Here is a 16,651-nt window from a genome sequence, read left to right on the forward strand (position 1 = left end):
AAAAAAAACTAAATCGCTCGAGAATCAATCTTTGCGATGGACACAACCACGATCAAGCATTTCCATTTTGTTTCGTCTCACGCGATCGAGATAACTGAGGGGAATTTCTGGTATTGCCCGGTCAATCATAATTCCCGATCTTTTATTCAATTCCGACCATTAACATGCATACGCGCAACGTGGAACCGCCGATCTCGGCTAAAGATATACGCCGAGGATAGCGGATCGTCCTCGTAAAATCACTGAAATTCCATGTTTATTCAATATATCGGGACGCCAGTACTGCCCCGGCGCGTGTCTTATCTCGCGCGTGCCCAGATAAGACGGAAAGCGATTTTCGGTACAGGCTTGCGCCGTGAATTACACGCGGCTATTGCTCTTCGGATGTCGGTCCGAGACGGCGTCGTTTTAATCAACTTCAAGAAGATTTTATACAATATTGACGCGATCATCGAATTTCTTTTTCTGCTGGATAATCAGATAAAGATATTACATAAAAAAAATAGACTCGTATTAATAAATCTCCTTCTCTTTCCCTCCGCTGTCTGTCAAATTGTTATAAGCGAGGAACATCCGGCGTTAGCTCGATATCCTCGCTGTTGTGTAATTGATAAGATAAAAATAGTTTATTTACATATATTTTGTCGTCACGCTTCGCATATTCTTGCAGTATTAACTGTTTATGTTTATCTTCTATTTCAATTCTGCGTATATTTTTACATCGACGTAATTTTTTTATTATATTACGCGCGCGTATATGTATACTTTGCGCGTGCGTACGTGCGTGCATATGTGTGTGTAAGATCCACTTTGTAAAGGTCCAAATTCACTCGCCTCGATGAAATGTTTACCTTGCGCCACGATTACAAATGGTGCGAAATTAAGATAAATTCGTGATCGTTCTCCATCGACGTCGTTCTCCATTTTCGTGTCGCACGAACATAATAATTCTCGTCGAAAGTATACAGTACTTAATTCGATATCGATATCGATCACGAACGAGATAGGCTGTCGCAAATTATAATGTTTCGTCGCCCGGATGCAACGAGATCCACCGATCAAACGCGCCAAACTTTACTTTTAAGAAAGCATGTTATCGCCCGCGCGCGATCATAATTTTTTTCAATCATTAATAATAATGAATAATAATAAACTTATTTTTATAAGAAGCGTACGCAAGATAAATGTTGAGAAATTAGTTTGGAAACATGAAAGATACCTTACAATTAATAATATTAATTGCATCGAAGGAACTGACATAATCGGGAGATTAGACTTTAAAATAAAGTATTAATTTGTAAGAAGTCCCGACTGCTGAAGATTTTGCATATCCATCCCGGCAAAATATGCTCTCCGCGAGCGACTCTGGAATTACGTAGGAACGAATTCGCGCTAGAAATTATGTCGTTAGATTATGTCTAACAATGATGATTGCCGCTATAATCTCTCCATTACTCGCGTCACGCTCGGCTTGACACCACACGAATAAAAAGAGCGATCGGCTTGGTAAAGTGTGCGTGCGCGCGAATTCATCGATTTACATCGGCAAAGTGGCGAGCACGAAAGCGAGTGCGCCCAGTGCAGCTGTTCGATCGGAGGAGAAGATTGAAGAGGAGTGCACACTTTACTACATGGTTAACTTCATTATCGGAATGCGCGCGTCGGCCGTTACAACAACGGACCGGCATTATTGCTCGGCGGTTAGCGTAACTACTGCATTTGTTTTCGCTGCGAGACGTGCACTTACGCGATCCCGTCGCGCAGCAACAATAGCTCCGCGCCGATTAAGTAATTGCGGGTGTTCGCCTATGTCGCCGTTATCGTTTACCCGAGTACTCGACTCTTCTGCTCATAGGCGTGTTGGACCTTTAGATCTTTGATCTGTTGAGCATTAAATCCTCGAGACCTCTGATCTTTTCTCTCACAGAGAGATCCTTGCAGATTTTCACCGCTGAAATATTACGACATCAAGTCTCGGATCTGGCTTTCATTTCGGCTCTAGAATTTTCATACTCCAAATCCGTGAGAATTTAATTTACAAAGCTGGAGACCGCGGAAACTTTTAAAATCTCAAACTTTGAGATGTAATGTTTCTCAAAATGTTTGAGCAACTTTTTAGATGATGAAATTCTTCATGATTTAAAGCATTGTTGCCTTTAACATTCAACATTGTCGAAATTTATTATATCTTTTTATTTTTGATCCATGATCTATATTTAAGTCAATCTTTGGAATTTTAGGTATTTAAATTTTTTAAAGAAATTTCATTTATTTTGCTGCTTTATTTTTCTTTAATATATGTATGTTTTCTTTCAGGTTGCGACGGGGAGTCAGATGAGGGTGGCAACAAGAGACGAAGAAGCAGGACTAACTTTAACAGTTGGCAGTTGGAGGAATTAGAGCGAGCCTTTCTGTCGAGTCATTATCCCGATGTTTTTATGCGAGAAGCTCTGGCTGTGAGACTCGAATTAAAAGAGAGCCGTGTGGCGGTGAGTTTCTTTTTCTATTGTCATTTATTTCGATGATATAATACGTAGAATATGTTCAACATTACACAACATCTGTGAATTGTAAACGATAAAAAAGCAAAATTAAAAAATATTGCTAATAACTGTTGAATCATTTTGACAAATGAAAATACAGGACACAAAATAACAGTAAAATATAAGGCAAAAATTCTTAATATATTGAGTAGAATAATGTCGTGAAAACATAGCATTCTTTATCTAACTCTCATTAACTAAAATTTCAAATTTGCTAAAAAATCTATAGAAGAAACATGCAAATTTTGAAATATCCGTGATAAATATGACGTGATTCTCTTTCAACTGTAGCGTAATAAAAGAACAGAACGAGAAGTGGAATTGTACAATTGTGTCAAATTGTTCGCGGAATGCAATAGGAGTGCGCTGCAAAAAGATAACGCTGAAAGGGGTTGGACCGAGATATAAAATGGGGAGGTGCATTGGCATAGGCGGCGGGAGCGGATGCATGCGCTATTTACGGGGCCTAACACGCGTGTCTAAGCAGATAAATATAAATATCCGCTTGAAGGTTTTAAGGGTGTCTGTCTGTCCGACCGGCCGTGAAATTGAGAGTCCACCCTTCGCGGTCCTGTCGAAGGTTTCGGTTGGATTGCGTTCGTCGAACGCGGGCGTGAGCTGTCCGAATACCGGAAGAAGGCTGGCCGCGCGAAATAGATTTAATGCCAGTTTTCTGGAGTTTTAATGACATGCGTTCGATATTGCAACGCAATATGCATTAGAGAGAAAGAGAGAGGGTAAAATTCACTTGATTTTGCAATAATAATTGCAATTTAACTGCTATTTTGGAGACAAGTCTTGAATAATAATTTTTTAAGGATTGCACTAGAACATTTAAAAATGCAGTAAACGAAGAAATAAAAAGTACCCCTCGCAAAAACGTTATTAAGAAACAATAGCGTCCTATCGGCGCCGGCGTTATTTAAATGGACGATCGTCGAGTGGATAAATCTGTGTCGATTTTGTACCCTCGAGTTGATCTCGAAGGTAACGGACCAGATGGACTAACTACCCCCTGGAGACGGAGTGAGGGGGCAAAGGTCCGAGGCCGGAACAAACCCTCGTCGCCTGTCGACCCTCGAAAATTCGATCCCAGAGTCACTTTAAATTCCTGTCTATCGCCTCGTCGATCTTTGATGGCCACCGTTGCGGGATAAATCCGCATAATATGTCGTAGAATCAGACTAAATTTAAAGCTCAATTCAAGAGTTAGGGTTGTTGATCCAATGTACGTTATAGTAAGAATCATAAATCGGAATTCGTAAGAAGCCTACTTCTGAACTGTGGGGTGTTTTAAATTACGGCAACGTGCTCTCCGTTGAATTCAAAACATAAAATAAGGCTGGCACTCTCAATGTAAGGACATCTTTAAATTTGATTACGCCGATAACATCGATCGTTCGTTCACTTTGCCGTTGCAATATTTTGAAAAGATGCCCGCAGCAGCACATACGTTCGCTGGGTTATCGTACGCGGTGATCGATGTTATCTAATCTGAGAGCTATTCCCTGTGGTAGGGAAGTCCCTCTGAAAGGACGGCACCGGCTGTGTGACATCGTGTCACATTGTGTCACCACTCGGTCGGGTTATCGTCTCCGCTATCTCTGCGCTCAGCAAAATCCGATCTCTCGTCCAGAATCAAAAGAAGCTGGAAGGATCCGAAGATCCGAGAATCAAAATTTCTTAGAGTATACGCCAATTGTTGCACACGTTGCAAAATAGTATTCCATGCGTCTGCGAAACTTTTGAGAAAGCGAGTCACAACCGGTTGTAAGTAAAATGTAAACCATGTGTTTTAATTTATCACCACAAAGAAATCTCTCGTGCGATTACGATATCGCTATTATCGAGACGTAATTTGCATTTGGCGACAAACTTCGCCAAAGTCGAATTTATCGGTATTGATAAAAACGGCGAACTTGTAAAATGTCGCGCTGATCGTATCTATTAATAGTGATTTTACGATTTATTCCACGATTTATTTTATTGTCGTCCATTGTTCACACTCTGTAAAATCAATGTTGCAAACTCCATGCGCAAAATCGTATTTAGAATAGAATAAAGTTGAATAAGTTTTAAATTTATTAACACTGAATATTTTTGGAAGAACGATATGATTATATTCAGCTGTTTTCGTTTAATATCTGACGTATTTTACATAAAATATGACTGATTAAATGCTTCCCATTATTTTAAAACTGAAAAGACCCCAAGACAAAGAGTTAATTAAGATACGAAACGGTTAGTCGACCGAGCGGCTTTTCTTCGATGTTACTCTTATCGGTGCGGCAGCAGACATCGTTTATTAATTGACGGAAGCAATTATTAATTACATTAGAATGCACATTATCTTCCCTCTTGTACAGCGATTATGATTATCGGCACGACGTCGCTTCTTCGAGTTTTTCTATCATTAAGATACGCTTTATGCATGTTAACCAGTCGGTCGTTTACAATGTAATCTGCACCTCCTCTCAACGCGCTTGTAGCGAGAAGAGGAAAACTGTTATTCAGTTCGTTAAAATGCGGCCGCCTCTTAACACATAATCGGATGAAACAACTTGTTAACCGCTATCAGTCACCGATAATTCCTGACGAGTAGCCACGCTAATGCTCGAGTCATGTTTCCCACGCATCGCACTTGTAATGCGTCACAGCTGTGCCCAATTCCGAACTTTACGATGTCTCTTACAAAATTCATGGATATAATTTCAAGTTATGATAACATATCTTTCGACAAATCGATTTTTCTGTAGCAATAAATCAGTGAAATGTGCTTCTCGTTCATTCATTTTGTAACAGTCATCATTCGTCACTGAAAGATTTCGTTGTGCACATTTTTGTGAATTTGTAAAATCTATGTAGTATCTTTGAATTTTTTAATACTTTATTTCTATGATAAGATGATTTATCTGACTGTTTTACTAATATTATGCGAGATATTATTTCTCTTCAAATTAATTAACCATTAATACCGCTCCATTTTGTTCTAATTAATCTGTTTGAACTTCTGTATATGAGTTTTGTTAATTCGGTGTGATTTTAATCCTTTTTCTTCTCTGTTGACATGCCGTTAAACTAAAAAGAGCCCGAAATTGGGCTGAAATGTTTAATAAATTTTCTTTATATTAATTTATAATATCTTTTGCGCCCCGACATTCGGCGCTTGGTTCTCAGAGTCTATTTTTCTGTTGTTTTTGTTACTCTTCAAGAACAACGCATGTATGTTACGCTATTAAATAATAAAATTTAATTGTTATTACATTATATTTCAAAGCTCCATTACAACTTCCGCTGAGAGATAGAGGATTAAATAGACCAAGCGTGCGACGAATACTAACAGAATCGTCGAAGTAATCGAATTAATTACAATCACCTGAAGTTTAATCGTGAGTAACGTAGACTCGCGGATAGTGATAGAGACAGATTAGCGCTTTGGGTTTATTCGGGGTTCGCAAAGTACCCCGAAGTCGAAGAAAGTCGTAAAGCTATGTAACGCAGGGAAGGTGTTTCAGGGAGCCGAGGGGATCTATTGATCTTTGGCTCGCGTGAGCTCAGCGCCGCTCGCCGGCCGAACTGTACAACTAATGTCTTCATCTCTCCCTCTCGCCACCTCTTCAACCCCTCTTTCTACCCCTCGAGTACCCGTGCTATCCCTCGGTCGCGCCGTGGGCTCACGCTAGCCCTAAATCGTCGTTCATGCCATGACCGTTCACGCGAGCAAAGGGTTGTCGTCCTCAATGAATCAGGACACCCGAGAGGGTCGTTGGTCTTTCGTTCTGAGACAGGAGTCTTCCTGTAATTTCGAAACTTAATGCATCCGCCCTTTGTGTCGCTTGTGATAGCGTCGCGCAAAAGCGGCGTTGTGATTTAAGTAGCTCACGGGGAAATTTTGCGCCGTAGAAGCAACGGCAGAAAGGAATCCTCGAGGAGAATCTTATGAAATTAACGCGACGTGGCGAGCACCTGTTACAATTGAGACCCACTGAGCTTTTATCAATGTCAATTAACGTTAACTGCTGCTTAAACTCATCTTCTTTCTTTCTTTCTAGAAACAAATAGAAACTGAGGTAATTATGATTAAAGTTGATCGAAACAAATGTGCCCTGACTTTACTTTCTACAATAGAGACTGTTACCAGCCACTCGACTTTTAACTCGAAGCGACTCAACGATTAACATCGGGAAACTAATTGAGTGTCGCGATTTTTCAATTTGCATCGATTTTGCTATTTCAGGTGTGGTTTCAAAATCGACGGGCAAAGTGGCGGAAGAAGGAACACACGAAGAAGGGCCCCGGGAGACCGGCGCACAATGCGCACCCTCAAAGTTGCAGCGGCGAACCTATTCCACCGGAAGAACTGAGACGAAAAGAACGCGAGAGACGACAGAAGAAATTGCTGAAAGCTCTCGAGAGACAGCAGCGAAAGCTCGCTGCTAAAGTAAGTTGTATGCTCGCTTCAAACTATTCTTTAATTTCAAAATTTTTAATTAAATTTTTCTCGCAATTAAGAATTTCAAAGTGTTTATGTTATTGCGTCTCGATGTTTTTTCTAAAGAAATTAAAACACTCCTTTCTCATTTCTTTATAATTTTGTTAATATACAGAAAAAACTTATGTAATCTTATGAATGCGTTCACCATGTTTTTATGTTGTTTGTAAGTTTATGATCGCCGATTTTATGCATCCATATTTGACAAACTGGCAAATAGAAGCAAATTATGTTTAGAATAACAACATAAATAAACTACAACACTGAGAAATAAACTCGTCACTGAGGAAAACCTAACGAGAGGCAGAAATGTCTGTTGATATTATATATTGTTCATAATAAATTGGCACGTTGAACCAGCCACGGCTCTTTTTACTCCTTTTTAATTTGATTGATAATTATCATTTGAGCCTATCGCTATATATTTAAATAATTCCGTCATTTCTCGATTTCAGGGCATAACAGTGGATTTGTCGACGCTGCGTGCCGAGTGGGAGTCCCGTAGCGAGGCAGCGTCGGGTCGCGGCTCTGCAAGTGGTCCGCTGAGCAATTCTTTTGGTCAACTGGGCCTGAACAACGAAAGCAACAACATCTCTACGTCCGGTAATGAGGCCAACGAAGAGATTGACGTGGTCGGCGGACTGGACTCCTGTAGCGAGAGCGGAAGCGAGCGGGTCGACTCCGCGGCCGACGGTTCCGTGGACGGTGAATGTTACTCCGCGCTCAACAGTAACGCGAGCGAAAGTAGCGAGCTTCGGAAGAATCCGCCGAATCCGCCGATGGAGCATCTGAATCACCAGCCCGGTATTCACCACTGGGGCCTGAGCCTATTGGAGCGACGACGCGAGCTAGTGGCGGTCGGAACGGGCCGTCAACCGGCCGGTAACGGTGCCAGAAACCTGATCAGGCAGGCCGCCAGCGAAGAAGAGGTCCAGAGTGGCAGTATTGATCTGTCGGTGAAGGGCAGGGAGGAGAGAAAGAGGCTGAACCCGTTCTCCATCGACAGTCTGTTGGGGAACAACCGGACTAGCGCGGCGTCGGAACGCAGGCCGATGACGCCGACGTCGCCGACGTCGCCCATTTCGTCGGCCTGCACATCGCCCTCCACGACGTAGTGAACAGGCGCGAGAAGAGACGCTGAGATGAGCTGAATTCGGGGAGACGCGGTTTTGACAATGGTGAAATGTGTTTAAGCGGGGGCTTTCTAGAATTACGAGTGACGGTGAAGTGGCAAACAATCGGAAACGAATGATAGTTGGTGTGTGGAAAGCGGAAGTGATTTTTTTCCAGCTGAAAGAAATCGCGTAAAAACGAGCCAGCTGTGGTAAATTTCTATTTCCATTTCCACAAGGGTTCTCGCTTTGACTGAAATCAATAGTTTTCATCGATATCCTCGCGTACTTGTAGACATTTTCACGTCATTCGATGAATGCATTTTAAGATTCTTGGTATCCCGAGTCATACGAATTCATTGTTTTAAGGGAAACCAATGAAAAAGATAGAGATGGATGGCATTTTAAAGAGATAAAAGGGAAAAGTTCGCAAATTGAACTCGCGAATTAAACCGCGATTCTAATTATGCAATTCCGAGACTTTTCGAATTCTAAGAGATACATTCGAGAATCTGAGAATCGCATCTCATCGACGTGAATTGACAAGACTTATATCAGTTCGACATATCGAATGCATGCGTGACCGTCGTAGATCGAGTGCGTTTGATTTTGTCTGTTGTATCTCCTTTTAAAGAAGAGAATGAAAAAAATGTGCAATAAACACGGACGTATTCGCCGGCTAAGCGGGTTGTCCGTTTTTGAAGTAAGAGAGCGAAAGAAAGAGAGAGAGAGAGAGGGGGGAGGAAGGAGGGAGGGAGAGAGAGAGAGAGAGAAAAAAGAAAGTAAAAAAATAGAGAGAAAGAGAAGCAGAGAGCAAGAGTGCGAGTGCATACGTGTGTATTTAATGTAAATAGTGGCAAGGAGGTCTGTTTAACTTAATTTTTTTTTTGAGTAGTTGATACCCCCCCAGTGTTCGTTAATTACGGATATTATTTAAAGCAGAAATAATGCAAAGGTTCTCGGCTTTTTACATTAATACATACGAGCGCGACTGAGTTAATGAAAATTACGAGAAAATTATGTTCGTGCGATTTAAACGCATTGCTATTATACAAAGAAAATAGACTGGACAAATTGAATGACTTTTTCGAGCAATTCATTTGCAGTAGTGTAATACTAAACATATCTACGATGTGAATCGCGATGAAACACAAAGAAATAAGAGTAAAAGCTCGAGGACCTCTGTGCGATAGAAATTTGCTCGGCGTTGTTTGTATATAAACTTAAAAATCTTAGACGAGCGTGAGTACGGCGCAGTACAAAGATTTTGCTCCCCCTTCCCACCCTTATAAGTAAGGTTGATCTACATGCTCGGTTTATGGTCAGGAGTGATTAAGAGTTGCCATACGATGATCCGGGATATGCAAAACTAGTACCTATCATATATCTATTAAAAATATATTAATTTATTCTCCAGACCACGCCAACGTTCAATTATTGCATCCCTTTACATCTCATCACTTTCTTCTTCCTTTCCACCGTATTTAGAAGAAAGGACAGACTCATCAAAACAGTGTAAGTATAAAAATTAAATTAACTTTTTTTATTTTAACTGATCAGTTTAAGTTAAAAAAATTTTTAGAATAAATACGATTAATTAATTCAATGTGGTTCATCTAATTAAAATTAAACAATGCGAAAACGATAAATATAAAAATAGTTTTGTTTTGATTGTCAAAATATTTAAGAATAAAAATTAAAAGCATCTGCAATGCAATTTCAGTAGACAAAAATCAATTCTAAGTTCACAGAAAAATAAACCTAGAAGGACAAGATTCGCGTTTGCAACACTTTATGTAAATCCGCGGGAGTACGATTTATGTTCACCACAAGTCGGGACGCTCTCGCTGAAAGCTTTTGTTCGTTTTAACATCGATGCGCGGGGAAGGCGACTGGAAGAATAATAACGATGTACGACAATGCGACCGCTGTCGACGTCGCGTGGCGAACAATGAACCGCGCATAAATCATAGACACAGTGCAGCATCGCTTCCGTTGTTATATTGCAGTTGCAACGCTATTTATATCCGACGCTGTTAAAAATATCGCGGTCGCTGATTTCTAAAATCTTCTCGAATAAATTCCATATTTTTTAGCAAGACTTTTATCACTTGTTTCTGATTTACGCTAATTTAATACAGTTACGTGAAACATTGAAGATACGCTGAATAATTAACGGTAAATTAAAGCACGATTTAAAACAATATTCAGTAGAAACTCAACAAACTCATTACAATGATTTAACACTCCATTAGTTTGTAGTTTGCAGAACTTACATAATATTGAAATTTGCTGCATTTATTTCAAGATCCTTATGAATCTTTTGTCCATATCAATACAATACATGCAAAAACATAGAGACGGTGAATAATCTACACAAATAATTAATCTCATAATTTTAATTAGCGAAATGTACAGTACGCGGCAAATTTGCAATAGCAAATAATCATAGTTTCAAAATAATGTCGCCATTTTAACGAATAGAAATCGACAGACATCGCAGACGCGGAAGGAGAGAAGTCGTAGCGGAAGGTAATACGCGTCGCACGAAGACAATAAAGTGCGTCGCCGCTCGCGATTTATGTTACGAGCATTTACGCGCGCGCGCGCGACCGAGCGCCTCCACAAAGGGCCATTGTGCGATTGCGACACAACGCAGTTAATATTATTAGCCGTCCACGAGGAGCAGCGCTTAAACGGCTGATGCTTTCTGCCCTCGCCCTCGCCTGAGGACTCTATTACTGGCCAATCCTCCTGGCGGTTACCTCCTCTTCTTCGCTATGCAGTCTATTGTCGCCATGCACGAACAACATTACATGTCTGCTTTGTAATAGCAGAGTTCAAGATAGTTTTCTAATCAGCGAACATACACCGAATATGATAACAGATATCTAAAATATTCTAACAATTAATAAGTTTAAAAAAAAATTAAAATACAGAATGTACGCTGATTAAAATTATGAGATTAATCACTTGTGTAGATTATTCACTCTCTATGTTTTTGGATGCAAAGCATACATATATTATGAATTTAAATTACCAATATATATTGTTGTTCAATATTTTTTCCAGGGTACCTTTGTCATAATCAACACATTAAACACTTATTGTAATATTAATGCCGACATCTGTGCGTGTGTATGCCGCAAAATTTTATAAAGTATAATGAATCATTCATTATACGGATTTCTCTGGCCATGACAACTCACGCTGATAATCGTAGGAAAGCCGTTCGAGCCCATTGCACTTCGCTCGCCGGTCTACGTAAGAAATCATAGCGTTTACATATTTTCCTTCTGACTGACTCGCGCGAGAATTTATTTGAATCAATACTCTCGGAGCGCGAAACAAATGATTTATAATGAAACGTGTTTCTCTATTATTTCATCAGACTGTGAAAGCGCTTCTGGAGATAAGATGCGTAATGAGCCATCTAAAAAATTAAAAATAAGTAACGATTAAACTCTAGCTAGCTATTTTTTGCCAATGAAACGACCGGCCATGTGCTCGACGTTTATATTAAGGAGAAATCGAGATATTGAGACATTGAAATTTGAGGTTGACTGAGCAGGTGACACCTGGCTCACGACCGCCAAACAAGCACCAAATAAATTAGAATAGTTATAATTAAATTCTCACTGATGGACGGGGAGGAAGAGCGAAAGCACAGCTGCAATTACGACGTGCTTGAAAATCACGCGAAAATGATGTTGTTCGTTAACGCTTTCTTGCGATGATTCCCGAGGAATATAGGTGTAAATTATATTCCGGGATCGCGATTAGAGAGGCTAACCAGCCACCTGCCGGATTCACGCACGGAGACTGCCAGGTATTAATAATCCGAGGATTTACGAGATCCCCGATAGCCGTTCTCTTTCATTAGGAGGACGCCTTCATTGTCGATCGGATAATGTGTATCGCTGCCTGGTTATGCTAACTAATCATAATGCAAGAGTAAAAGAGAGAGAAAGAGAGAGAAATTTGGAAATTTATCTTCATCAATGAAGACAGCAGAGCTGAGAGGAATATCTTAAACGTCTTATTTACTGTTAACTTTAAGCAATCATTTCATTGGAACCTAATGTCGTAAAACGCTACCGTACTTTAACACAGAATCTTGTATCGCCGGGTCTCGCGTATCACTTTGAATTCTCAGATCCTTGAATTTCTCAAGGTACACTTTTATATGGATTTGAGAGATTCTTTATCGCTGATACCACTAAAATTCGAAAATGAGAAAGAGTGTTTCTCATTCTAAGAATTTCGTTCTAAGTTCGTGGAAAGGACGAGTGAGAATACGACTGGTCCCTTCCGCCAAGGTGTAACTCGATCGAGTTCGATCCAATAGATCGAGCGGCAGATTCCTTGCCGGTTATTACAAGGGGTCGGAGGTTGATCGCTCGCATAAACCATTTAGCTCTGATCACCTATCGATACCGATATTTCCCAGAGGTATTGGCTATCTTTCCGCTCGATCTTCGTCTGACAAGGCCCTCTCTCCTTGTCTAGATGAGCCTTACCCACCCCGCACCAGATTAAATATCTGTCTGGTCTCCTAGTCCTCCCATTGGATCCTCTTTCATTCTCTTTCAGATGTGTTTGCGTCTCAGGCATTTTTATATCACGATAAGCGAGTTCGATAATTTCTTGCAAATTAATATTTCAGACCTGCTATATTTTAACGTAGGCCAAAAAGAACCGTTAAAAACGAACAAATTAAATATTTTAGAGAATTTTTTATATATTTCTTATATGTTTCTGACAGAAACATACACAAGAACGAGATTTTTCCGTTAATAATCAAATAATCTATATTCCGCGACTTAATAAAATATAATAATTTTAGAATTCTTTATCACTACAGATCAATCTGTTTCAATTACAAATTTTTTACAACACTGAAATTGATAAAAGAATCAGTCTTTCAAATTTCCATATAACTTGATACAGTTTGTATTTTCAAAATATTCAAAAATACTTTATATATGAGAACACATTATTTGAATTATATGAATTATTGAAATTTGGTTTATTTTACAATCTCTTTCGCAAGAAAATAATTCGCAAGTTGTTTTCTGTGGCGTAGAAGATTCATTTGCGAATCGTTTTATCGGCAATTCAAAGACAGCTCGACGACCATAGCCTACGAGCTCGCTGGGCTCATGGCCAGCTCGACCCATAAAATGCCTGGCGACTTGGCCCGGCGATCGCCATTATGCATGTACATAAATCGGTGTGCAGAGCGAGTACATAGCTCGCCGGGTACGGGAATACGCTCTACCTACATATTAAGTCGTTTCTCGTGTTATACAAGGGACGCTGCTCTCACTTCTACGAAACAGCGCGTTGGGGCGCGCGGTGAGTTCACGAGTTCCTCGAAAAATCGAGGATCGACCTCACGAAACTTCAACCAATACCTATTAACATGTCAAACTGCTAATGTGTCGAGAAGGAATAACTATAACAGATTCCATAACTTTATTAATTTTTAGATATCAATTAAAATGTTGTGCTTTGTTTTTTTTTTATATGATTTTACGAAAAACAAGCGCTATTAATTTTTAAGCGTCGATCAAGGATTCCGTGCTTTGTTTTTGGCAACTTTGGTGAGTGAAAAGTAATACCGCCGGATATTGAAAAGCATTCATCTACGGCGGATCCGAAGGCGGATCAGGACGTACTTGGCAGGAGATCGAAGATGCGAGATAAAGAATTAATAGCCGCTTTTGGCAACGGGCCGGCCTAACTGGCGGGAACAAATTTTATTACCAAATTTTCCTCCGCCTGTACGCGCCAAGATGGTAGATATCGTTGCCAGCCGTGAACTGGAGCCGTTCGCGAACCCGAGAGTATGTACATCATGTACATATACGCTCGTTCGTGGGATCGAGATATTGCGATGCCTCACGGGCGGTCGCCACGCTTGTTGGATTCACTTTTCTGCCAAAATCGATTCTCGATCGTCCGACCCTTCAAGTTGATATGGAACCGCCATAAAGTTACAGCAATTTCGATACAGATAAATCAGGCATCAAAATGATACGGCTAATAAATTTAATTTTGTTATTTTAACAAGTTTCGTTGAAACAAACAAAATTTGAATGTAAAAAAATCGAAAGTTCGAGAGACTTTATATCTTTATCTGTTATTACATTCTTTTCTACTCGTCAACTAATTCTTACAATTTATATGTATTATCTTTTACAAATAATGTTTTTCAATCGAACTCTCTTTTTCAATCTATAAATAGTTTAAATGAAGGTAGGCCGATCGAAAATCAGTTATGAATATATTACTGGATTTTCTTAAAAATCTTCTGACACCATGATTCACCATGATATCTTCTTTCCTAACCAGTTTGTAAAACCTTCACATCCTATTCATTTATACATCTACCGAAACGACATTTCAACCTCTCGGAATACCTAGCATCCTTCATAAATATCGAACCGGAAACTAATTGCATGTAGCAAAAATGACTGTATGAATGTTACTTTTTTGCGTTTATTTGAATGTCAAGAATAGAGAAATTTACGATTGTTACACAAATTAAAAGTAAAGAATCTAACAGTAAAATGTAAGCGAGCTCTCAAATAACATTGTATCTCTCGCAAAGTCTTACGATATTTCGTTCTCCAGTTAATTCATACAATTTCCACGAAGCGTCATACTGAAAGGCACAATCATCCCTCAGCATCGGCAATTTCGCCCAACACCTGCTAATGCACGAATATGTCAACGGTGACAAGCGGCCGCAAAATGAAATTGAGTCTTATGTTAATGCGAATGATCGTGCGAGCTTTCCACAATGTTGCATGCGATAGGGACACAGGAGCGTCATGCCAGTGCTAAATCTTTCCGTTATTATGAGGAAGAAACCGGTCCGCAAAAGGATGCCGCGCGCGAAATATTGCCATTTACAGAGAATGTCCCTCGAACGAGCGACCGGATTATCCGTCGGCACCATTTTATTAAACACCTGCTGACGCAGTCCCTTCTTCTTGGAAATGATTTTTCTACACATTGCCAATATGTAAGAGAACTGTCCTAATCGCTGTCGCCAATTAGGCAACATTGAATGAATCTCTCAACTCCTACTTTCTTTTACTACGTTCGTTATACTTTTTTCTCGGAAACCCTAACGAAGGGCTTATGATCAAGAAGATGTGTCTTTGAAGAAATAGAATTGTAAATTTGCAACAAGGCTTGCCAATTTACTTGTTTTAATGAACAAATAATTTATCGCCTATGCGATCTAATGTATTTAATGTCTCTTTAAGCAGCAAAACAAATATTTACAAAATTGAACAGATCAAATTTATGTTACGTAATGAGAAAAGCAATCTTTGTTGTGTAAAAAATTATTTAATTTACACAGTCTAAAAAGAAAACACCATTAATTTTAGATTGTTAGCGAACTATAGAAAAATTCAGTTACCTGATTCCTGCGCTTAAACACTCAGCAACTTTTTTAACAAATATTTTCAAATATACGAAGAAAAGATTGGACGAGGGGAAAAAAAATAGAAGAACCGGGTATTTTTTTTTCCGTTTCTTTGTCGATGCCGCAATCGACTATGTTCGCGGCAATATCGCGATACCTATCTCAGACACACTCTGCAAAACACGAGGAACAGATCTGCGTAGTGGTGCATAGTGTTTTGATGGCGGTCAGCCAGAAGTAAATCTAAGGTTTACGAGGCAGTACCGCCTCTTACTAGCACCTCCTCGAGCACTACCCCGAGTTCCACCGCGAGAGCGCGAGCCCCTCATAATTCTCATAATAAATCGCCTCGAACAACTGACGCCCGCTCCATATACAAAGGGATCACCGACCAAAAGGAGGATCGAAGGGTTAGAGAGGGAGTGGAGAGGCAAAGCGGGATGACGGCGGAAAGGGGAAGGGATTCGCAACAATGGGTCGACCCAGATCGCGAAACCACCGCTGTTGCGAAAGGCGTTACTGTTGCATCTCAAGCGCGAAGCGCTGTTGGATCAGCGAGTCCTATGGCAAATCTATGAAGCAAAAATTCTTCGCGAAAATCATTCATCGCGAGACGATTAAATTTTTTTGGATTTCGCGCGGCACTTTTTCATTATTGTGAGAATTTTGGTGTCTTTATTTTTCCAAAGGAAAAAAGAAGCTGTATATCGTCGCATTAAATTTTAAGTTTACATCAAGTATAGATATACATATATATATTCACCGTAAGTTGATCGCCTTAAAAAAACGGAGACCAGGTAGAATCCCGAACGGGGTTCCTGCGCCTTACAGCGCATTACAGCGGCTCACATGTCTCGAATATTCTTTAGTTACATTGTATCTCGCAAGGCCGTTCGAGTGTTTTCGTGCGTCTCTTCGTGTCGTCCTATACGAGCCGTCTGTATAGCATGCACAGAGCCTGAAGCGCGTGGTCACAGGGTCCGATAATATAGTTATTACCAACAGGGGGCCCTGCGGCCACAAGAAAGCGACGAACCCGGCATTAAAAACCAATTTTTAG

The 16,651-nt window shown here is 40.1% G+C and overlaps 2 protein-coding genes across 7 annotated transcripts in view; one reads left to right on the plus strand and one right to left on the minus strand.

The window, feature by feature from the left end:
- Positions 1-9,565, plus strand: part of LOC105673773 (homeobox protein unc-4-like) — a 32,182-nt gene extending 22,617 nt beyond the window's left edge. The window contains exons 2-4 of the mRNA XM_012369638.2: positions 2,317-2,489; positions 6,781-6,984; positions 7,491-9,565. Of these exons, the coding sequence (XP_012225061.1) occupies positions 2,317-2,489; positions 6,781-6,984; positions 7,491-8,150 (1,037 nt within the window). The 3' untranslated portion in view covers positions 8,151-9,565. The remainder of the gene's footprint in view (positions 1-2,316; positions 2,490-6,780; positions 6,985-7,490) is intronic.
- Positions 1-16,651, minus strand: part of Myo10A (Myosin 10A) — a 149,990-nt gene that overhangs the window by 115,510 nt on the left and 17,829 nt on the right. The gene's annotated exons all lie outside the window — the stretch shown is intronic.

Source organism: Linepithema humile, chromosome 8, assembly GCF_040581485.1.
Source record: "Linepithema humile isolate Giens D197 chromosome 8, Lhum_UNIL_v1.0, whole genome shotgun sequence".
In the NCBI taxonomy this organism is placed as follows: domain Eukaryota; kingdom Metazoa; phylum Arthropoda; class Insecta; order Hymenoptera; family Formicidae; genus Linepithema; species Linepithema humile.